This window comes from Orcinus orca, chromosome 14, assembly GCF_937001465.1.
Source record: "Orcinus orca chromosome 14, mOrcOrc1.1, whole genome shotgun sequence".
Taxonomy (NCBI): domain Eukaryota; kingdom Metazoa; phylum Chordata; class Mammalia; order Artiodactyla; family Delphinidae; genus Orcinus; species Orcinus orca.
The window spans coordinates 27484947-27509593 of NC_064572.1; the positions used below are offsets into that span (position 1 = coordinate 27484947).

The 24647-nt window shown below is 39.5% G+C and overlaps 1 protein-coding gene across 1 annotated transcript; it reads left to right on the forward strand.

The window, feature by feature from the left end:
- Positions 1-24162, forward strand: DDX21 (DExD-box helicase 21). Its single transcript, XM_004280802.4, has 15 exons — positions 1-187; positions 2100-2549; positions 3719-3794; positions 4512-4690; positions 6483-6600; positions 8936-9121; positions 11074-11219; positions 11937-12086; positions 12468-12629; positions 14524-14643; positions 15805-15878; positions 17833-17992; positions 18780-18914; positions 20992-21036; positions 21603-24162. The coding sequence occupies exons 1-15, from the start codon at positions 101-103 to the stop codon at positions 21870-21872; spliced, it is 2358 nt and encodes a 785-aa protein (XP_004280850.1). The 5' UTR covers positions 1-100; the 3' UTR covers positions 21873-24162.
- The last annotated feature ends 485 nt before the right edge of the window (positions 24163-24647 follow it).

Sequence of the window (24647 nt, forward strand, 5' to 3'; positions counted from 1 at the left end):
GAAGTGACGAAAGCTGGGTGGGCTAAAGAGAAAGCTGGGCATTTTCTTCCTTTCCACGCGGTAGACGAAAGCGGTCGGCCTGTTCTGCTTGTCCTGAGTGATGCCGGGGAAACTTCTTAGTGAAGCGGATTTGGAGTCGGACACGGCCATGGCGAAAGTGGAGATGCCGCGAAAGCGAAATGAGAAGGTACCGCCGGGGGCCGAGAGACTTGGGGCAAGACAGGACACGGAGTGGGGGGACGGCCGCTAAGAGGAGGGGCCCGGGCTGGGGGCGCGTGGCGCGCTGCGCGAACCCGGCTCGTCCCGAGACCCGCGTGAGTTTCGGCCAAGGGGCGTCCGGGGGTGGTCGGTGCTCTCCGCGGGCGGTGGGCGCGCTGCCCAGAGGTCCGGGCGGATCGGAACTGGAGAGCGGGCCGGGTGTCCCACGTGGTCCCTGAGTCTGGGCGTCCCGCACCCGGTGCACAGAGTAGGACGGTCATGGTTAGGCCCCACGTTTTGGCCCAGACTCAGACCTACCGGCTTTCGACTAAACTGGCGAGACCATAAAGCCATCCGCACACGTGGGCGGCGTCCGCGGTGACATTTTTTTTACCCTAGTAGTGGGAGTACAGTTTTCTGGAAAGCGACCCTTAGACGATAAAGTAGTTCAATTGCTCTTAAGGTTTATTGGCCATATTTCCCGTGGAAATGTAGACATGTTGTGGTGATAAGTGCGCACCATATTTTTTATATAGGCCGCCAGTGTGCGGAAGTCTTAAGTTACCTCGATAGCTGTCTGCCTCCTTGCTGTTACTTCCTTAGATAGCGATTTAATTTGTGACTGAGTCTGTTCTGAGATAAGGTCAGTGAGAACAAAGATTGTCCCAGAACTTGTGTTGTACGTGACTTAGAATTTTCTTTCCTTGCTGTTTCTGGCAAGGAATATTTTGCTGTTGTAGGAAGCCGAGGTAGCTCAGACTTGTCCCCGCAGGGGGGGAGGAAGTGGTCTTGGTTTTCCCTGCCTTGCATTAGTCAGCGTGTCCTGTTGTGAGATGCTGAAATTAGAAGGGACATGACCAACAAACTCCATTGTATTCCAAAGAAGACCACCGGGATTGGAAATCCACTGATTGGTGGAACCAAGGGATGAAAGAATTGAAGTCTTGGGATGGGGTGGACCAGATTGGTTTTCAGATGTCTGAAGGATGGGTCATATGGGAGAGATTATCGTTCATCCATGATTTAAGAGCAGAGGCCAGGCCTGAAGTTTCATGGAGGCAGACAGTAATAGTAGCTCAATGTAACAGTCCCCATACTTCAGGAATTGGCCTGAGGCTCTGCCACAGAGGTCTTAACAGAGGGTAAAACACGTTTTCAGTAATATTAAGTTTTCAGAAATATGAAAAATTGGAGAGGGTCAGACATTTCAAGTAGGAGCTGTAATCTGGTTTGGTTTTGAGGTTTCACCCATTCCGTTTTCTTGTAACTTGTGCTCTTTGTTTTTCCCTGTAAATTAGGTACACCTTTTTTACACATGGGGTGATAGACTGTGGGTTTTTATAACTTTTTGGTTCATAACATGTCTTTATGTAAATTTATGTGCGTTTGTGAGATTAGCAAGGCAGATACTATGAATTCCTGTCTTACTTGTAGAGGAATTCTAGCAGAGAAAGAAATCTGCTTAACACCATCCGTCTGTGGGTATACATCGTCTTATTACTCTACCAGAATTAAGTTAAATTGTTCTTGATCACTTCCTATATAGTGTGTGTAGTTTACAATATGTTGGAGCATCCCATGAGCCACTCCAAGTCCCATATGAAAAATTGACTTTACAACTTGTTCGACCACCATGAATTGAATAGTTACCAAGCAGCGCGTTTTTTCCCAAGCTAATGAAGTTATTGATATATTCTTCTTTCCATATAGCCAAGAAATGGTATTAAAAAACATACTGTTTGATTTTTGCCTTATTTCAAGATGAAAGTACACATGTTGAAAAATGCCCCCAAATTGTATTCTTCATAATTATGTGATCTTGAATTAATGCAGAATCGATATATTATACAAATGTATCAATGTTTTGTTCATTGTTTGTATTGTCTTTATTAATTTTTTAGAAAGGTAAAAAAGAGAAGCCAAAATCTAATAAGGCTGAAGAGGCAGCAGAAGAAAAGGACGAAACGATTTCTCCCAAAGCTAAAAAGGTTAAAAAGAAAGCAGGGCCTTTTGAGGCTGACATGAGTTCTCCTAAATCCAAAAAGGCAAAAAAGAAAGAGGAGCCATCTCAAGATGACATTATTTCTCCTAAGACCAAAAGTGCGAAAAAATCAAAGGAGCCCCGTGAAAAGACAGTTGTTTCTCCTAAAACCAAAAAACTAATAAAAAATGAGGAGCCTTCTGAGAATGACTTGGGTGCGCCTAAGTCCAAGAAGATGAAGAAAGAAAAAGAAATGAATGGAGAAATTGGAGAGAAAAGCCCCAACCTGAAGAATGGATTCCCTCATTCTGGACCTGACTCCGACTCCAAGGAAGCTGCCAGTGAAGAAAGTAACAGTGCGTTAGAGCAGGTAAAGTGGCATTTTAATATGTAGAATGTATCTTTCGATGTTGTTTCAGGTAAATAAGTACGTAATTATTAAATGAATTATTTAGTAATGGGAGGAAATTTGATGTGTCAGCACTTCATGGGGGGGGGTGTCCCTTGAGCTGCAGGGTGAGACTTCATCTTAAAAACTGCAGTGTTAGAATGCCTCCTTTGCAACTGAGCAGATCTGTTTAAGTTTTGAGAAAGTCTTCTCTCCACACATGGTCTGCTTATTTGCAAGTCAGAAATCAACAGGAGGGATCTGGTTATGCAAATATGCTCCAGTTTCCCTCTGAGGGGTTTCACCTAATAAATCATGATTAAGTGGAACCACTGAAAAGGTGTTTGCTTGATTGCATAAGTCTTTTTGTATAGGCCATAAACTAACTTGAGTTGAATAAGATACTTAAATGTCCCTTTGGAAGCTAATACTGCTATCTTTCAGAAACTCAGTCATCAAAGAAAAATCCTAAATGTAATAATTTTCTCTTTGCTGTAGGTCATGATCAGCATTTAAAAATTTTTCCTGATTATAAAAAATATATACAACTTTTAAAAAATCTGATTATGATTGTACTATATGCAATATTGTAATTTGCCTTTTCCTATCTTGCCTATATTTTTATATAGGCATTTTTCCCACTTTTAAATATTAAATATTTTAAATGGTTACATAATACATCATATAAATGTTTAGAAATTCACTTAATTATTCTTTTGTTGGGCATTCAGATTGTTTATAATCAAATAGTGCCAATGTGATCATTTTGTCATAAATGTTTGTTCCTTATTTTCTATGGATGTATATATGAAAGATGTTGCTATGGGAAGGGGTTAATAACCTGTTCAACAGTGTATTGTTCATTTGGAATGATTGTGGAAAAGTTCTTAGTCGAGACTGAATCTGCTTTCACTAGCTACACATGGTATATATGTGCTGTATATATTTGCTACAAACTTTTCTTTTGTTAGGGTTTTACCTATTACTATGATCTATTTCCATTTCAAATCTTGATTTACCTACCAAAGTTTTTGTGTCTTTTTGGTTGATTTAGAAGAGATGTTTTGGAATAGTTTTTCTCAGAAGGCTTTCTGTATTTAGCTTGTAGGGGTAAAGTTATTGATTTCTTTCTGTGGCCCTTTACTTGACAGGAAATAACTGTGGAGCAAAAAGAAGGAGCTTTCTCTAATTTTCCCATATCTGAAGAAACTATTAAACTTCTCAAAGGTAATGTTCTTGGAAATATTGAATAATGTTAGAACATATTATTTGGAAGCACTCCACTGTTTTTGTTGAGATGAACTGGCACATCTTCTTATTGGAGGATGATATAGGCGACCATATAATGAAGTAGATCTGTATATTTGGTATAGGACTAAACTAGTGATGGCCTTTGCTACCTCTTAAACGAGTGATTAAAATTTATTCAATACAATATATATATTCAGAAGTGTAATGACTGATCGTGCTGGTGGAAGTAAACAATGGATACCATGTTGGTATTTTCTTTTTTACCTTCTTCCACTTCTTGAGGCATCTCTAGGTTAATGATACCAGCCTGACTCAGAACTCAGCATAGTGCCTGTGAACCAGGTAGGAAGTCACAGATGCCCAACTTAGGTGTTTTCTGAATCAGGTGTGGCAGTCAGACAGCAAAACACCTGATTTTCAGGCTTATACTGGCCTTTGGATGAGATTTTGTGACAAGGGGCTTAATCTCTTAAGATAAGTATTTACTATAATTTGGTGCTTTAAAATTTATTGATATCTTTTATTCAAGCAGATTCTTGCCAGAATATATTTGAACTTGACTTTGTAGATGTGACCAGAATGTAGAATTCCATAATTCTGCAGGACCAGAAGCATGGCTATGCTTTCATTCTCCAGTATGGCTGGGACTTTTAAGAACTGCAGTGTCAAATAACATGGTTCATTTGTTCACAGCCCGTGGGGTGACCTTCCTGTTTCCTATACAAGCAAAGACGTTTCACCATGTCTATAGTGGGAAGGACTTGATTGCACAGGCACGGACAGGAACTGGGAAGACATTCTCCTTTGCTATCCCTTTGGTTGAGAAACTTCAGGGAGAACTGCAAGACCGGAAGAGAGGCCGTGCCCCTCAGGTAAGTATCTTTAATGCAGTCCTTAGGGGTTCCAAGTCTGCACAGGAAGAGACATTGCTTGAGCATCATTTACATACCCTGTTGTTTTTTATTGGGTTCTCCTTAAGGCCTTTCTCTGGTATTTATTGGAGATCTTTATCTGAAGGTAAACCAGGATAATTCTTTTAAGACTGTTGACTACAAACCTTATATATTTAAATATTGTAATCTGCCCCCATGGTTGTGATCACCTGTATTATTAAAGCTCGCATATTTCTTTCAGACTCTTAGATGTCCCTGGGGCTCACAGGTTTGGTCAGGTTTTGCCTAAAATGGAGAAAGCATTTTTAATAGAGATGCCTGAATAGGAGGGGTATCAGAGGTGAAGAGGCCAGGCCCTGTGATCAGGATGGTGCTCATTGAGCTCATTTCTGGAGAAGCTGGCATTTGATAAACCTTAACCTCACTGAAATGCCTGTGTTGTCACCTTGGCTTTGGGTTCTTTCACCTAACTTTCTGGTCTCATCTCATTTATTGGCTTTCCAATGTCCATGCTCCCTCCTAATTAATTGATTTGTTTACTGTTGTATTAATCTACAGTTACAACAGCAGTAAACAAACGAATTATTCTAGCACCTGGAATAGTGCCTGACACATAGTGGATGTTCAGTAAATATCTGTTGGATGGTTATACTAAGTTCTTTTTTTTATTATTTATTTTTATTTATTTTTTGTTTTTTGGCTGCGTTGGGTCTTCGTTGCTGCACGCGGGCTTTCTTTAGTTGCAGTGAGCAGGGGCTACTCTTCGTTGTGGTGCGTGGGCTTCTCATTTCGGTGGCTTCTCTTGTTGCGGAGCACGGGCTCCAGACACGCAGGCTTCAGTAGTTGTGGCATGCGGGCTCGGTAGTTGTGGCTCGTGGGCTCTAGAACGCAGGCTTGGTTGTTGTGGCGCACGGGCTTAGTTCCTCCGTGGCATGTGGGATCTTCCCGGACCAGGACTCGAGCCTGTGTCCCCTGCATTGGCAGGCGGATTCTTAACCTCTGTGCCACCAGGGAAGCCCCTACAAAGTTGTTCTTAAATCATATTTGTTTCATGCTGTTAGCCTATTTGAGGACCTGTAGTGGTTGTGTCGTGTGTCCTGTTAACTGCTGTAGGATTCAAAGCCCCTCACCACGTTGGCCCTGCCTTACTCTTCTGACTTCCATTCTACTTCAGATTCAGTGTAGTGCAGAGGTTCAGACTCTAGGTTTTGTAGCGTGGCTACCTGAATTTAAATCCAGGCTCGCCTTTTGGTTTTAGAGATCTGTTGTATGTTATTGTAGATATTATAATACAATTGTACAGTGTAGTTGTAGGTAACTTCATTGTGAGAAATAAAAATAATGCATATTAAGCATTTAGTAGCTCCTGACACATAATAAAAGCTCAAATATTAGCTGATATTATCATCAGCAGTATTACTCCTTGCTCAAGTTGTTCTTTTCCTGGAATGCTGTTCCTTAAGTACTAGTAGCTCCATGAAACTTATCCCAATTCCTCCAGCTTGCTGTGTGCAACCATCCTAGAGCACCATAAATTTGAGTACCTGTTTCTCTTTTGATTGGTAAGATCACAAGCTTTTCTAGTGGGTAGATTTGTCAGAAACCATATTATATTTACTATTCTCCCACACCACAGTGTATTGCAACGCACATAATAGATGTTTTGAAAATAATTATTAGGATAAGTTGAACCTCCTGGTGCATTCCAGATTTGTTAAGAAACAAATACTGCATAATACTTTGGATTCCATTATTAGTTTTTCCTTTTCAGGTACTGGTTCTTACACCCACAAGGGAGTTGGCAGGTCAAGTAAGCAGAGATTTCAGTGACATCACAAAAAAACTGGCAGTGGCTTGTTTTTACGGTGGAACTCCCTACGGAGGACAAAGTAAGTAAATCCAATGTGAGGGAAGGAAAATGCCATCTCCTGTTGGGTGCCCTGATTGGATTTCTTCTGACCTTGATGTCTGGCTTTACCTACCTGATCTAGTCATTTATGGTGGTTTTCGTTTGTCATTATTGTGTAAAGATGGTCAGGCACATGGTCCTGCATGATGATGTATCAAATCCTGTATGTGGTTCTTAGGACTTTTGTATTATTTATCTGTATTTATCTAAAGGCTGCAGTGGTACTTTACTGAGCCCAAGAGGACAGAGTCTAGGAACTAGAAAGTCAGAATTCAAGGTTATTTTTACCTGTCAGGGACCTTGGGTCTCTGCCTCTTTTTACTGTAGACAGGCTTTCTTTTTTCTGGTCCTGAGGGCCAAATCTTGTAGCCTCTGCTGTAGTATTCCATTACTTCCCAGTTCAAGACCTTGAAGCTTTATTTTGTAGATTAGATATGTAATTTGGGAAGGGATTTAAGCATTTTAGAAGTCTTAGCATTGGACAGATAAATGGGTAAAGAAGATGTGGATATATACAGTGGAATATTACTCAGCCATAAAAAAGAAAGAATGCCGTTTGCAGCAACATGGATGCAACTAGAGATTATCGTACTAAGTGAAGTAAGACAGACAAAGACAAATATCACATGATATCACTTATATATGGAATCTTAAAAAATGATACAAATGAACTTATTTACAAAACAGAAACATACTCCCAGACATAGAAAACAAACTTATGGTTTCCAAAGGGGAAGGGTAGGGGGGTGAATAAATCAGGAGATTGGGATTAACATGTCCACACTACTATATATAAAATAGATAATCAACAAGGACCTACTATATAGCACAGGGAACTCTACTCAATACTCTATAATAACCTACATGGGAAAAGAATCTGAAAAAGAATAGATATGTATATGTATAACTGAATCACTTTGCTGTATACCTGATACTAAAACAACATTGTAAATCAACTATACTCCAATATAAAATAAAAAATAATATGAAAAGATAAAAGTAGAAGTCTTAATATTGGCACAGAAGGCTTGTGATTGTCTCTTTTCAGCTTTGGTGGAACTAACATAGGCTTTGGCATCAGGACGGCCTGGGTGTGAATCTAAACTCTGCTCACAGAGTAACTGATTTTTCAGTTCAAGTTGCTTGATTTTTTTGTACTTTAGTTTGTTTATGTATAAAGTAGGGTTGCTAAACTCACCCTGCAGTGGTGTTGTGAGGATGAAACTGGGTAAGTAGAGTGCCTAGCAGTAGATCTCTTTTTTTTTTTTTATAAAAAACTTTTATTATAAAAACGTGTATATTATTTAAAAATGTAACTCATGGTGCGTCAAAGTATTACTTGCTTTATTCTTGCCTTTTCTCATTAAATCCAGTATGTGGTGAACAGGCTATTTCCTTTTTATTCTTAGGTTTTATAATAATATATAAAGTTACTATTCCATTTGTTCTTTCTGCTCCATATACTACATAGGTCTGGAAACAATAATTTCTTTTTAACTTTTAACCGATTTCATTTCTTTTTATGGTAAGGAGCAGTAATTAGGTCCCCTGATTTAAATTGTTCTAATTTATACTTAAATCGTAATCCTTATACAAACAAACTTTTTTAATTTGCTCACAACTCTCTCTCTCTCTCTCTCACACACACACACACACACACACACACACACACACACACACTGTATTTTATTTTTACAAGAGATAAATAAACTGACACCAAGCATTGTAAATGTGACCACAACAAAAGCAACAGTGATTGCAATTACCAAACACGAAACACACTCACACTATGTCATAATATTGACATTCAGTCCAGGAATCCTCCCTAGCAGTAGGCTTCTTTACTGCAGTAGTAACCCAATAGAAAGTTGCATCATTACCATCTCATCCTAGTTATATTGAACTCCATTTTTCTGAACATCTCTGTACCTTCTTGGAATATTTGCCCTTCTATCTTGTCATTCTCCCTATACCTGCTTACCTTATAGAAAGTTCTCATTTCTTTTAAGATTCTTATTTTCACTTTGTGAAATCTTGATACCTTCCTCCAGCAAAGGAAATCATTTCTTTCCTGGTGCTACCATCCCCCATTGGTGCATTTTTCTGTTTTGTCATGTAATACACTGGACTGTCACTTCTTACATGTTTCCCCAGTAGGTCAAGGAGTGCCTCGAGCGTCTTTATCTTCAGTAGTTAACATATTACCTTGTATGTAGTTAATAAATATTTTAGAATAAAAATGTATCTAATTTGGTATCCCAGATTAATAAAAGGAATTAAAAATCCATAATATTTTATCATTGGTGTTCTTATAGTTGAACGCATGCGGAATGGGATTGATATCCTGGTTGGGACACCAGGTCGTATCAAAGACCACCTGCAGAATGGCAAGCTAGAGCTCACCAAACTTAAGCATGTTGTCCTGGATGAAGTTGACCAGATGTTGGACATGGGCTTTGCTGATCAAGTGGAAGAGATTTTATGTGTGGCATACAAGAAAGGTAAACTCCACATTCAAGAACTGGTATAAGGGATTGGAGGAAGGGTGGTGATTAACTATCTCCTGAAAGTTAAATGAAGCCTTAGGAAAGTTGGTAGGTGGCTTATTTTATTCAGGAAAACTTAAATTAAAAAAAATGTCCGGGACTCCCCTGGTGGTCCAGTGGTTAAGACTGTGCTTCCAATGCAGGGGACATGGGTTTGATCCCTGGTCGGGGAACTAAGATCCCATATGCCGCTCAGCGCAGCCAAAAAAAATTTTTTTTCCCCATCAATTGCACATAATTACAATAGGGAAAATAAAAGAAACCAGCTTGGTATACTTTGCTTTTGGTTTATTTCTTCCCGATTTGTGGTATTGTGTGTATGTGTGTGTTAATTGTAATCTTACTGTACATATAAAACTCTGAACTGTTTGTGCCATGATTTAATCCATCTATATATTTTAAGTTTTACATAATATAAATCTGCTTGCAGACATTTTTATGTAGACAGCTTTCTTCAAACATCAGTATTTGGGGGCTTCCCTGGTGGTGCAGTGGTTAAGAATCCACCTGCCAATGCAGGGGACACGGGTTCGAGCCCTGGCTCAGGAAGAGCCCATATGCTGTGGAGCAGCTAAACCCGTGCGCCACAACTACTGATCCTGCGCTCTAGAGCTTGCGTGCCACAACTACTGAGCCCATGTGCCACAACTACTGAAGCCTGCGCACCTAGAGCCCGTGCTCCACAACAAGAGAAGCCACTGCAATGAGAAGCCCGCACGCCACAACGAAGAGTAGCCCCTGCTCGCTGCAACCAGAGGAAGCCCGCACACAGCAACGAAGACCCAACGCAGCCAAAAATAGAAATAAAAAATAAATTTATAAAAAAAAAAAAAAAAATAAGTATTTGGCATCAGTTCTTAAAGATAGATTTCCAGAATTGAAATGACTGAATTGAAAGGTATAAATAGTTCATGTTCTTCAATATACTTTGTCAGCTTACTCTCCAGAAGGGTTCTGTCAGTTACGCTGCCATTTGAAATATATGAAAATGCAATGGTATTCTAAGAGCAAATGAAAAAAAATTGGGGTTGGGGAGCTATTTTTAGTACCTGACCTCAAAGGATGAATAGACTAGAATTCTAACCTTAAAGTGTTGAGGAAATGCTAGGGAGTATAGATGACTATAAAATCTGTTCTGGAAATGCTAGGGAGTATAGATGAACAGAAAATCTGTTCCGGTGTTTATTATAGATTATTTATTTAGTGATTTAAGTTGGTTGGTTACTGGGCTTGATTAATTGTTTTCCACTTAGTAGGTCTCATTATAAAGGACAGATTTCCCTCGTGGTTCATATAGGCCAATGGTTAGAAAGCAAAACAACTTGAAAGTACTCTGAGTATTTCAAGGATCCTTTACATAAATTATTTAGGCAGCATTTCTTTGTCCATTGGGTACTTCCCTGTTTTGTGCTTTTTTTTTTAAATTAATTTATTTATTTTTGGCTGTGTTGGGTCTTCGTTGCTGTGTGTGGGCTTTCTCAAGTTATGGCGAGCGGGGGCTACTCTTCATTGTGGTTCGCGGCTTCTCATTGCAGTGGCTTCTCTTGTAGAGCACGGGCTCTAGGCACACGGGCTTCAGTAGTTGTGACATGTGGGCTCAGTAGTTGTGGCTCGTGGGCTCTAGAGCACAGGCTCAGTAGTTGTGGTGCATGGGCTTGGTTGCTCCGCGGCATGTGGGATCTTCCCGGACCAGGAATCTGACCCATGTCCCCTGCATTGGCAGGCGGATTCTTAACCACTGCGCCACCAGGGAAGCCTGTGTCTTCCATTTTTGTGTCCTTGATGCCTCGCTTGGCCTCAGGTGTTTTCTGTAGAATGCTGACGAACCCTGGAAGAATTGGGTGAGGTGAAATACTGTGTAGGCTTGTTTGACTTATTCATACTGACTTTTTTTTTCCCCTGCAAAGATTCAGAAGACAATCCCCAAACATTGCTTTTTTCTGCAACTTGCCCTCATTGGGTTTATAATGTTGCTAAGAAATACATGAAATCTACATATGAACAAGTGGACCTGATTGGTAAAAAGACCCAGAAAACGGCAATAACTGTAGAGGTAAATGATTCATTCAGTTGATGGCATTAGTAATAAATTGTATATAATTTTTTTTACCTGTTGGATAGTATTAAGACTGGCAAAAACAAACTTCTTTTCCAAATAAATACTAAATCCATGTCAAAAGCCATGTGAAGTTATATTTCTATTTGAATTGTATATGGTATCTGTGTTTTCTAAATTTCATCATCTGGTGGCCTGATTGCAGAATCTTTTGGAACCTAAATCTGTCTGAATTAGTAAGCAGAGTGACATTACACCTAGAGTTTATACACTAGAGGGCAGTAGAGAATCCTAGTGTTTATGTTGAAGCTGTTTTTATCTTAGGGTCTGGTACCTAGATGAATTCGTTGCACCCAAGGAATAGACCTGTACGGAAACTGACTACTGACTGCATTTTTAAGTGGATGAAAGGACAAAACACAGAGGCTTTTCTCCTGTCAGTTATTTGGTTTCCTGTAGCAATCTAGGGAATGGTATTTCTTTTCCTACATTACCTGTATTAGGTCAGAAAATGGATAAAGAAGCCAGATGCTCTTTGGAGAAAAGGGAAGGGCTCTCTTCTTTAGTGGTTTAGTTTTTTCCTCTAAACAGTGGTGGCAGAAGTTTGCTCTAGTCAGGCTTAAACAATTGCCTCTAGTATCATTAGGGTTGAGCAGGTGATTTTAGATTCCAGCTAGGCTTTACTAAATAATCTTTTTTTCCTTCTTTCCTAAGCATCTGGCTATCAAGTGCCACTGGACTCAAAGGGCAGCAGTTATTGGGGACGTGATCCGAGTGTACAGTGGTTATCAAGGGCGCACTATCATCTTCTGTGAAACCAAGAAAGAAGCCCAGGAGTTGTCACAGAATGTGTCCATAAGGCAGGTTGGTCCATCCCCTCTCTTCCCTTTTAGGGAGAAAGCATCTTTCAATTAATAGAGTATACATCTTAGCGCTCATCTGATCTGCCCATCTCATCTCACAGATGAAGAAAGGGTAGCTCAAACCCAGCGTTACCCTGACAAAGTAGGTTTGATCACTCATGTTTGGTGTTCTTTATCTTGTAAGTATAGTTGGATACAGTTGATTTCATGACCAAGGGTTGGAAATTTGAGGCTTGTCCATGTAAGGCACGTTTTCCCCTTTGTATTATTTTCAGCAGAAGTGTCACCAAAATATGAATGTCTTTATAGGCCTAATTGGTGATTTTAAAAGTACCTGTATTGTAGGATCTGGTATTCTTAAATGAGCTTATTTCTTTGGCAGGATGCCCAGTCATTACACGGAGACATTCCACAGAAGCAAAGGGAAATCACCCTGAAGGGTTTTAGAAATGGTGATTTTGGAGTTTTGGTTGCAACCAATGTCGCTGCACGTGGGTTAGACATCCCCGAGGTTGATCTGGTTGTACAGAGTTCTCCACCAAAGGTAAGTGTTTTACACTTAGATTTTACTTTGTTGTTTCTTTTGGGTGCTAAAACAAATTGGAAGTTGTATCTCTTCCTTTCCCATGATTACTAATAGCTTTCTCTTGGGTGTTATGTTGCTAAGGGTGATTTTAAAATGAACCTCTTGGGGCTTTCCTGGTGGCACGGTGGTTGAAAGTCCGCCTGCCAATGCAGGAGACGGGTTCGAGCCCCGGTCCGGGAGGATCCCATGTGCCATGGAACAACTGGCCCGTGCGCCACAACTGCTGAGCCTGTGCTCTGGAGCCCGTGAGCCACAACTGCTGAAGCCTGTGCGCCTGGAGCCCATGCTGTGCAACAAGAGAAGCCGCAGCAATAAGCCTGCACACCACAGTGAAGAGTAGCCCCCACTCGCCACAACTAGAGAAAACCCTGCGCAGCAACGGAGACCCAACGCAGCCAAAAATAAAATAAATGAATGAATAAATAAATTGAATAAATAAATAAATAGAATGAACCTCCTCAGAACTGACAGTTGAGGGGAAGTGCGGTGAGTGGCCAGAGGTTGGCAAGGTAGTTTCTAGTCAGAGGGAGTCCTGAAAGGCTGCATGGGTGGGGGTAGTACAATTTTGAACTGGACTTTGAAGATAGATAAGACTTAGATGGGGTGGTGGTAGGGTAGATAAACTTGTGAGCTAGAGGACAGAGAAGGGAGAAGAGGCCTGTAGTTAACAGCCTCTGTAGTTAAAACTGCTTGGGTTTGTATATGATAGGAACTGCCCAAAGAGAGCCCTGAAGCATAGTTTATATGGTGTGGACAATGCTTCACTTACATATAAGTTAGTCTGAAGGAACTTGTTCCCATCACTTCAAGCGTGAAGATGCTATTACCCCCAAATTTGGCAAATCCCTCAGGATTAATGTTCACAGTGATGGAAAAACACATTACTGCGAAGCCACTGTTTCTTGTAAAGAAAGTCCCGTACGTGTGTGCCATCGACTTGTTTAAATAGCCCGTGTACCTGTGCTGTCCAGTATGGTGGCCACAGCCACATGGGACTCTTCAGCACTTGAAAGGCAGCTCGTCTGAATTGACGTGTGTGCTGTAAGTATAAAATATACAGTGGAGTTCTAAAAATTTCAAACTTTCTATTATGCACAGTGGATTTTGAAGACTTGTGGAAAAAGAACGTGTAATATTTCATTGATAACTTGTTTTGTAGAGATAGCATACTGAAATGATAAACTTTCGGATATATTGGGTTAAATAATAATAAAGTTAACTTTTTAGTGTGATTACTAGAAAGTTGCCTATTAAAATTACATATATGGTTCTGTTGGACAGTACTATTTAGATAATGCTTTTTGCAGATTTACCCACAGGATAAGGACCATTCTTCTAGAGGTTTTTAAAATGTTTTTATAGTTCTTTAATAAATAAATTAATTTTATTTTTGGCTGCGTTGGGTCTTCGTTGCTGCGCACAGGCTTTTCTCTAGTTGCGGCGAGCGGGAGCTACTCTTCCTTGCGGTGTGCAGGCTGCTCATTGCGGTGGTTTCTCATGTTGTGGAGCACAGGCTCTAGGTGCATGGGCTTCAGTCGTTGTGGCATGTGGGCTCAGTAGTTGTGGCTTGTGGGCTCTAGAGCGCAGGCTTAGTAGTTGTGGCGCACGGGCTTAGTTGCTCCGTGGCATGTGGGATGTTCCCGGACCAGAGCTCGAACCCGTGTCCCCTGCATTGGCAGGCAGATTCTTAAACACTGCACCACCAGGGAAGCCCCTACAGTTCTTTAAATTAAAGTGCTTGGGAGCCTCCCCCAACCCCGGTCTATAGCCACCACACTTGCCTCTGCCTAGGCTACTCAGGTCTATGTCTCTCTTTGTTGTTCGCTGTCACTGACGTATTTTACTTCAATAGGATGTGGAGTCCTACATTCATCGTTCTGGACGAACAGGTAGAGCTGGAAGGACTGGGATTTGCGTCTGCTTTTATCAGCACAAGGAAGAATATCAGTTAGCCCAAGTGGAGCAAAAAGCGGTAAAACTATTTTCTAAGCCTTCACTCAGCAAACGTTGAGTTTTAAAGTCAGTCTTTGGTCTCTTTATTCAGTTTTTATTAACTTGAAATTTTTATTTCTAGCACATGGCCATGACTGAAAGATTGTTGTTAGATGTGTGTTTTATATGTTGTCCTATGATATACAGCCCATTTTGAATACTTTGCATTTGAAAACAGTGGTTTTGTCTTCATATTTATAATGACAAGAGGTCTTTTTTATGTTTGAGAGGTGGTTTTCAGTTTTCAGATACACTGTGAACGCACAAGAAATACTTAAGTGTAGATTTAGGGGGTTATAGGAATTGCTTGAAAACCAAAAAGATGAGAATATGTTAAAAGGATAAATTTTTAAATGGGAAAGAAGACATTGATTTTTTTTACAGAAGAATTTTGTAAGGAAATTCTTATGCTGGTACTTCCTCCTCTGGGAAGTAGAGTTTAATCTCCCCGCTTCACTGTCAGTGGACGGTACTTAGTGACTTGCTTACAAAGAGCGGAGTAGGGTCGGGGGGAGGACTTTCCAGGGCAGAAGGCAGGCGAACACTACCTGGCCAGGTGATCATGGTCAATATCAGTGATAAGCAGGTGCCCCTGGTATGCAACGAAACCAGTCATCTTCCCCCCAAATCCATAATCGCAGTCTAAAGATGTAAAAAACTGATGTTCACGAATTGAGGGACATTCTACAGAATACCTGACGAGCACACCTTAAAACTATCAAGGTCTTGAAAACCAAGGAAAGACAAATTACCACAGATTAGAGAAGACTAAGAAGACATGTTGACTAAATGTAATGTGGTGTCCTGGGTCGAATATCAATAGGAAAAGGATATTAGTAGAAAAACTAGTGAAATTCGAATGAACTCTGGGGTTCAGTTAATAGTAATGTAACAATGTTGGTTTCTTAGCTGTGACAAATGTACCAAAGTAATAACAAAGTAATAGGTGCAGGTAGACAAGAACTCTATACTATCTTTGCAACTTTTCTATAAATTTAAAACCTTTCTAAGATAAAAAGTTTATCTTTTAAGTATGTAACAAATATGTTTGGTAAATATTAAAAAATTGGGGGAATACTAATCTCAATGGAAACAGTTGATGGCCTCATTGTACATTAAGTTATCGTTCATTTTCTTATAGGGAATTAAATTTAAGAGAATAGGTGTTCCTTCTGCAACAGAGATAATAAAAGCTTCTAGCAAAGATGCCATCAGGTATGTTCCCTACCACTGCTATGGTCTGTTTTAGTGCTTGCTCTATTTATTACATGTTTTTGTGTAGTAATGAGATTTAGCCTTTTAAAATTTATTTTATTTATTCATTGTTTTAAAAATTGATAATCTGCTTGTTAAAAAAATAGGCTGTGCTTAGAAAACAAAAACTCTTGTTTCTACTCATCCCTACCCAATCCTGTTCACCAGAGGAAACCACTATTAGTAGTTTGGTTTGTCTTGGGCATTTTAAGTAACTGTACCTTATATATCATGTAGGAAAAAGTTATGGTAAATATCTAGATGGTGAGGATTAGATTAAGAGTGTCGTTGGAGGTGCTGCTGGCATGGGGGCAAGAAAATTCTTTATTTTGTGCAATTGTCTTACAAGTTGAAGAATATTTATTTTTTATTGAACTATAGTGATTTACAATATTGTATTAGTTTCAGGTATATAGCAAAGTGATTCAGTTTTGTGTGTGTGTTTGTGTGTGTGTATAATTTTGCAGATTTCTTTTCCATTACAGGTTATTACAAGACATTGAACATAGTTCCCCGTGCCATATAGCAAATCTTTGTTGTTTATTTATTTTATATATAGTAGTATGTATCTGTTAATTCCATACTCCTAATTTATTCCTTCTACCCCTCACTCCCCACCCCCAGCCTTCACCTTTGGTAACCATGTTTGTTTTCTATGTCTGTGTGTCTATTTCTGTTTTGTAAATAGGTTCATTTGCATTACTTTTTAGATTCCACATATAAGTGATATATTTGTTTTTGTGTTGCTTACTTTATTTGTATGATAATCTCTGGGTCTGTCCATGTTGCTGCAAATGGCAATATTTCATTCTTTTTTATGGCTGAGTAAAATTCCATTGTATGTATGTACCACATCTTTATCCAGTCATCTGTTGCTGGACACTTAGGTTGCTTCCATTCTTGGCTATTGTCAGTAGTGCTGCTATGAACGTTAGGGTGCGTGTATCTTTTTTTTTTTTTTTTTTTTTGCGGTACGTGGGCCTCTCACTGTTGTGCCCTCTCCCGTTGCGGAGCGCAGGCTCAGTGGCCATGGCTCACGGGCCCAGCCACTCCATGGCATGTGGGATCTTCCTGGACCAGGGCACGAACCCGTGTCCCCTGCATCGGCAGGTGGACTCTCAACCACTGCGCCACCAGGGAAGCCCACGTGTATCTTTTTGAATTAGAGTTTTCTCCAGATATATGCCCAGCAGTGGGAACTATCACATGGTACTTCTATTTTTAGTTTTTTAAGGAACCTTTGTACTGTTTTCCACAGTGGCTGTACCAATTTACATTCCCACGAACAGTGTAGGAGGGTTCCCTTTTCTCCACACCCTCCCCAGCATTTATCGTTTATATAGACTTTTCGATGATGGCCCTTCTGACCACTGTGAGGTGATACCTCATTGTAGTTTTGATTTGCATTTCTCTAGTAATTGGCATTGTTGAGCATTTGTTCATGTGCCTATTGGCCATGCATATGTCTTCTTTGGAGAAGTGTCTGTTTAGGTGTTCTGCCCATTTTTTGATTTGCAAGGATATTTAGCTGTTTAGCATCCCTGGTTGTGCAGTGTATTCCTGGGAGGTGAGTGACGTTGGTATTATGGAGACCAATAAGGTTCCGACTGTTTTCCAAATGTTTCCAGGTGGTGAGCTACATCCTCTGCTTCAGAACCAGAGTCTGAGCAACAGTTTTAGAGTGCTTTCCACAATTACTATTATAAATATGTAAGATGCTTATTTAAAAAATAGACAGGGAGGATTCATGATCAAAAGAAATGCTAATAAGTATTATACACTGCATCAAAATGATGTTAGACGTATGCAAGATTTGGTTTCAAAGATATTGATTTATCTTGAGATGATGTTGTCTTGAAAATGAAATCTGTCCACTTCTGTCCTTTCTCCTAACAAATATATTCTCAAACCACAGGCTTTTGGATTCTGTGCCTCCCACTGCGATTGTTCACTTCAAGCAGTCAGCGGAGAAGCTGATCGAGGAGAAGGGAGCCGTGGAAGCCCTGGCAGCAGCCCTGGCCCATATTTCAGGTGCCACGTCAGTCAACCAGCGCTCCTTGATCAACTCAGATGTGGTAAGGGTCCCTGTCAAATTCCTGACACTTCACAATTTAGAGTTTGAGCAGGATTCAAAAGTGTTCCATTGAAACTTCCAGTTGTTTTAACTTTTTCATGAAGGTTGAGATATATATGTAAAAACACAAATCTGTAGGGACAGAAAGTAGATTAGTGGTTGCAGTGTCTCCTCAGAGGAGGGAATGACAGTGACTGCTAACGGGAATGTGGGTTTTTGTATTTGTTGGGGGGGGGGGTGGATAATGACATGTTCTGGAATTTGAGATAGTGGTGATGATTGCAAATCTTGTGAATATACTAAAAACCCCTGAACTGTATACATTAAAATGGCAAATTTTATGGTATGTGAATTATATGTCAAGTTTTTTCATCCTAAAAAACCCAATCATGTGGACACATAAGTGCATATGATACATTTAGCCAGCATACTTAGAAACTTAAGAAGGTGATGCTTTTCTTTTTTTTTTTTTAAGTTGAAATCTTCGAGATAATTGTAGGTTCACATAAAGTTTTAAGAGTTAATACGGAGAGATTCCTTGTACACTTTGCCAGTTTCCCCCAGGGGTGACATTTTGCAAAAGTGTACTATCACAGTCTGGATACCAACGCTAGCAGTCCACCAATCTTATTCAGAGTTCCCCAGTTTTACTTGTACTAAAATGGTGGGGTGGGAGGGGTATGCTTTTAGGAAGAGCTTTCCTATAAATATTTCAGAAACATGAGGACAAGTGCTTATCACTTACGTTTGTTTCTGAGACTTTAATTTTGTTCCCCTTTCTTCCATAGGGTTTTGTGACCATGATCTTGCAGTGCTCAATAGAAATGCCAAATATTAGTTATGCTTGGAAAGAACTTAAAGAGCAGCTGGGTGAGGATATTGATTCCAAAGTGAAGGGAATGGTCTTTCTCAAAGGAAAGCAGGTAAGGCTGGGACTTCTTTTGTGACTTTGCCTTGGTTCGTTAGCTTCATGCTGGCAATAAAACACTGCACAGTAGCTTCTCCCTGTTCTATGGGGATGCTGTGTGTTTTCACTCTGTATATAGTCTTCTCTGGGCATTGTCATCCATGACCCTCAGTTACCACTTAGTCATTGACAGCTACCCTCTGTGTATCTCTAACCTGAACCATCTGCATGAAGTGCCAGACTTGAAGATCCAGCTGCTTCCCTGACATCTCCACCCAGATTGGGTTTATTAAGCACCTTAATACAAACTTACTCAAAATTGAATTCAGAATTTAAAATCTTGCCTTCCAAGCCTGGTGTTCTTTCTTCTGACTCCTGTTCTCAGTTAATGGCATAGACTAGCACAGCAATTCTCAAACATTTTGGTCTTATGACCTCTTTACATTCTTAACAAATGTTGGGGATAGCAAAAAGCTTTTGTTTAGATGGGTTATATCTATTGATATTTAGAGTATTAGAAATAAAGACTGAAATTCTAATAAAGCGTAAGAATATCATTTTCTGTTAGTCATCTGAGCAATATCACGTGTAATGTAGTGTCTGGTAAACTCCTCTCTACCCTTAATGAGAGTGAAAAGGACAGAAGAGGCCCGTGTACTGCAAAAAAAAAAAAAATTTGACTTTGTGGACCCCCCCCCAAAAAAAAAATCTCAGGGTTCCAGGGGTGCATGGACTATACTTGGAGAACTACTGGCTTGTGAACCATATCAGGTTTATCTTCAACTCATTGCTTGTCTGACCATGTTTTTCACCTCCTTAAGCAACTCCACATAATCTATGGGGTAAAGTCCCAACTTTCACATGGAGCTTCTTCACGAGCTGGCTTCTGTCCTCCTTACCAACTTCATCTGTCTCCTCACCACCAATGCCCTCCACTCCCAACAGTGCCAAGTACATCTTGCTTTCTTTCATCCTTATGCTCAATCCACTGTTTATATAGTATTTCTTATCTCCATGGTATCCTTTATGACTTGGTCTTAAGTCTTTTTGGAGCTTCCCCTGGCCTCTACATATACTTCACACACAGTTCTTAAGGCATAGCTTTATTCATGTAAATTTTGCCTTGCTGTGCTTGCTTACTGACTGAGAGCCTCAAGAACACGGTGGCTGAGTCAAGGGCCAAAACTGTTTTCTAGACGTCTCTGTACTGCAATGAGTGCGTGGTATTGAGTACTTAGTAAATATGTGAATGAAGATTCCCACAAATGGCATTAGTACCTGATGCTACCTGTGGTTATAATTGGGTAAATTGTTGGGTGGAAGGGATGTTCCTCAAAGTTGTAATTAAAGACAGCCAGGGGAGAGGAGTGCCTGTGTCAGTTGCGGGGGGAGTTTGATTATTTTGTGGACGCCAAGAAACAGGATTTTTTTATTTTTTGTCTGCACCCTGCAACTTGCAGGATCTTAGTTCCCCAACCAGATATTGCGGACTTCATTGGAGACGATGGTACTGCTTGTTATCAAAGCTAGTGTCCTGTAAAGTATTTAATTTTTAAACTCTTTTCATAGGCGGCTGAATTATAAACATAGAAAACAATACAAGATCATTTATTTTTCTGCTTTTAGTTAGGTCATCCTCACTAGTTCAGTCTTTCTGATGGAAGGCAGTGTATTTTAATGTTTTTAAACCATAGGTATTATTTAAGAGCCATACTGACCAGATTTTTAAAAGCTGCTCTTACCAGCTGCGGGGCCTTCGACAAGTGAGTTAGCCTCTCCAAGCCTCTGTTTCCTCAGCTATAAAATGTAGCTAATAGCTCTGTGAGGATTAGCACAGTGTGAAAGCCAAGAATGATCTCTAGTCGGTTCCAAGTAGTTTTGAGTCCTTCTTTTTAATATCCCTGGCTTTTTATTATTGTGCTTTGGGGAGGTATTATGTGTTGGGGCTTGGTCTAAAGTTTATCTAAAATGGATACCTGGTTTGTTTGGGTTGTTTCTTTTACATAATACCTGGTCTTTTGGAGTATCATTTAAGGTGCATTTTATAATTCTTGTCAAAGTGTGGATTAACTGGCATTTGTTTTGATTTCTAGGGTGTTTGCTTTGATATCCCTACTGCATCAGTAACAGAAGTACAGGTATTCTTTTCTCTTAGATTTTGAAGTTAACATATCTAAACGGTAAAATATTTATTATTTAAAATATAGAATAATAGAACGGGAAACAATAGCTCTAGTCCCTCTACTAAAAATAACTAAGAATTATATTTTAGTATTTTTTTCTCCTACCCTCTTTATACTAATATTTTTCTTATTCAGCCTGCCTGTTTTCCTTTTTTCCTTTCTACAGCATTGTCAGCAATATCCAGCTTTTTTCACAAACCCTGTGTATGTTACACGAGGTTTATATAGACATTGCTATATCTTTATTCCGTACTGCTGTGAGAAATGTGTTTGCAAGTGGTATATTTATATGTTTACTACCTGACAGCTGTGGATATCCTGTAGTAATTGAATTGAATAAATGATGAGGGTATATCTCATAGTGAAACTTATTTTATTTTTGACCAGTGATCTTTTAAGCACTTAGGTTATCAATCAAGTTTTTCTTCAGAAAAAGGGAAAAAATGTTATCTTTCTCATGCCTTTTTAAACCAAATTCAGTAAAAATCAGAGCAGGTAAAAACGAAACCATCTCTCAACAGGAAAAATGGCATGATTCACGGCGCTGGCAGCTTTCTGTGGCCACAGAGCAACCAGAGCTAGAAGGACCACGGGAAGGATATCGAAGCTTCAGGGGACAGCGGGAAGGAAACAGAAGCTTCAGGGGACAGCGGGAAGGCAATCGAGGTCTCAGGGGACAGCGGGAAAGAAATAGAAGCTTCAGAGGACAGCGATCAGGAGGTGGCAACAAAAGTAACAGATTCCAAAACAAAGGCCAGAAGCGGAATTTTAGTAAAGCATTCGGACAGTAATTTGAGGTAGAGGATTTATGTGGCAAAAACAGAACTATGTTCAGCAACAGGAAACTGAACATTATTTTTCATAACAAAGTTAAAAGCATATTGTATTTCCTTCCTGACCACTTGCCCAGTCCCCATCTCTTCAAGAGAGACAGGCTTCATCTAAATTATTTCATCTGATCATTGTCATTTATAACTTTGTTGCTACTTCTGTTTCGGGTATTCCTTTGGAAAAGGTGTGTGAATTCAGTACATATTCTAATGCAGTGTCTATAGATTATAAGATAGAAGCAAGCATGTATCTGCTGATACTTGTGAAGTTGACCTGTCTTTATACTTAGAGGTGTCTCTTAATAGTGTCCTTCCTAAATACCATGGGGGAACGCAACAGTTTCTGGAGAAGCACTTTGAGCACTCAAGGCTTTGTTCTGTAATTGGTATTCCTCAACCACTTGTCTAACATTTACTCCTATGGTCCTATAATGTATCTTCTGAGAATTAACACTGAGCAATGTTTTGAAGCAAGATTCAATCTCAGCTGGCATGTAACACAGTTTATGCCAGCATATGCTCTAGATTTGGAGGTGGTGATACATTTGATAGGCGATATTATATAGATTAGCCATTGTTATGTGCATTTTGATACATTATTAGCTTCTCAATATAAGGTGATTCATGCTTCAGTGAATTCTTCACAGATTTTTAAAAAATATATATGTACATATAGAAGTATTTTACTAGAAAGCAAGTATCCTTAAGGAATTCCAAGTGTATAGCATGGCCCAGTAACGTTCTTCATAAGTAAGGAGACAGGATAAATGGTGCTTGATGATAACATAGTCCACTTCCTATTGGAAGATTAACATTATTTACTAAGGAGGAACTAGAGGAGTAGGGGGCAGAAGAGTCAAAAAAACCCCACTGAAAATATATTCCACGTGCAAGAAGGAAACGTGTATTGAGAGCAAAGAAAAGAACAAGTGAAGGTGTGGGATAAAGCATTCTTTTAATGGTGAAAACTTAATGAGTCATTAATGTTTCTAGAGTTTAACTTCTAACGGGCAAGCTGAGAATTTTAGGTAGAATGATCCAGTTTAGTTTCTCAAGGCCTAGTTCCTATAGCCACGTTTAGGATCTCTTTCGTTTTATTAGACGGCTGCTACTCTGTTGATAGGTTGCAGCTACCTAGAGACTTCCTTTTAAGACAAACTCTATATGGTTATTTTTAAGTTGTTACTTTGAGGGAACTGAAGAACTTAATATAGCCCCTGGCCCGATATTGCTCTGAGGTCTCAAGTATTATTTTTCTGGGAAACCTTGTGCAGGAGCTTACGAGTAACATTGTCTTCTTGCCTTAATTCCTAGAAATTCTGTATTGGGAATCTCAGGAAATAAACTATGACAGGAGGAGTTCAAATACATGGCCTGTCTTGTTTTCATTTAATTATTTTGAACAACTGAAATCTTTCTAGGCACTGGTTTCTCTGGCAGGGTCTTTATATCCAACTGGTTCTTAGTCACCTTTGCAGTAAGGGGCTCAGATAGCCAACTCAACTCCTTGATTCTTGAGGCAGCGTCCTTTTTCTATTTGGACTTCATTTCTGTCCTTGCATCCTGACTGGATGTTTCTCTGTTCTCAAATTCGCTTGGCTTTTGTTCCTTGATCCACTTGACAATTTTATCGCTTGAGCTTCTCGTGGTTTCCCATCAAGCCAGAGGGAGTCATGGGGAGGTAGGTATTTGATGACCAACAACTCGTGCCTTGTGGATCATGTTTTATTAAATTCTGGTTTTGCTGAGATGCTGAGCATACTTAAATAACAACCAAAACATTTAAGTTTGGGTAAGAATGGGTTACTTTATCAAGTAGATTAAAAGAACAGTGTACCTGTCCTTTAGGAAGAAATAATCAGGCATAAATCAAGACTAAGGGGGAAGATTAATGGGAATTTCACTTTACACAACTTAGGACAACATGGCTGTTTTAGTAAATGAAGCTGAAGTTTCTCCTGGGTCCCAGAATTCAAACCATATTTATAAATGTATAATTCAGCTACTGTACGGTTTAAATGGGCTTGTTGTGCTAGCTTGGGAAATGTTAGCATTTTTACTATTTTCTACAGAGAAAATATTTTCCAATTTATGTATCAAACAACTCAGTGAACTTTTAAAATACCAATTTTTATGTTGGAACTATCTGTGCAGCAGTTTCTTTACAGTTATACATAAAGTGTTTTTACTGTAAAATTGAGTTAATGTATAAAAATACAGCTTTATGCCACAATAAAGTTAGTATTTACTATTTATGTTTTTGGTGACTTTTTCCCTAAAATTGAAGCTTGAAATTTTTGTTTTAAACATAATAAGTGATGGGTATAAAAATCCAAACATAGAAAAAACAAGCAAGTCACCACATATCCAACATATTTGTGAGCATCTCTTCCAGGAATTCGTTTACAAAACTGGAATCATTCCTTCAGTTTTGTGAATTGCTTTTCCCTCCGTATGTGCATCCTTTACTGTAAGTACAGATCTGTGCCTTTTTTTTTTTTTTTTTAAGTTCCCCGACCAGGCGTCAGACCAGGGATCCAACTGGCGCCCCCTGCAGTGGAAATGCAGAGGCTTAACCACTGGACCACCAGGGAGTCCCTGTGCCACTTTTGATGACTGTGCCATCTCATAGTATCTCACAGTATGAGCATGTTATTTTATCTTTCATTATTATAAACAACCCTAAAATGAATGTCTTTGTAATCTTTGTGTATTTGTCTGATTGTCACTTGTAGG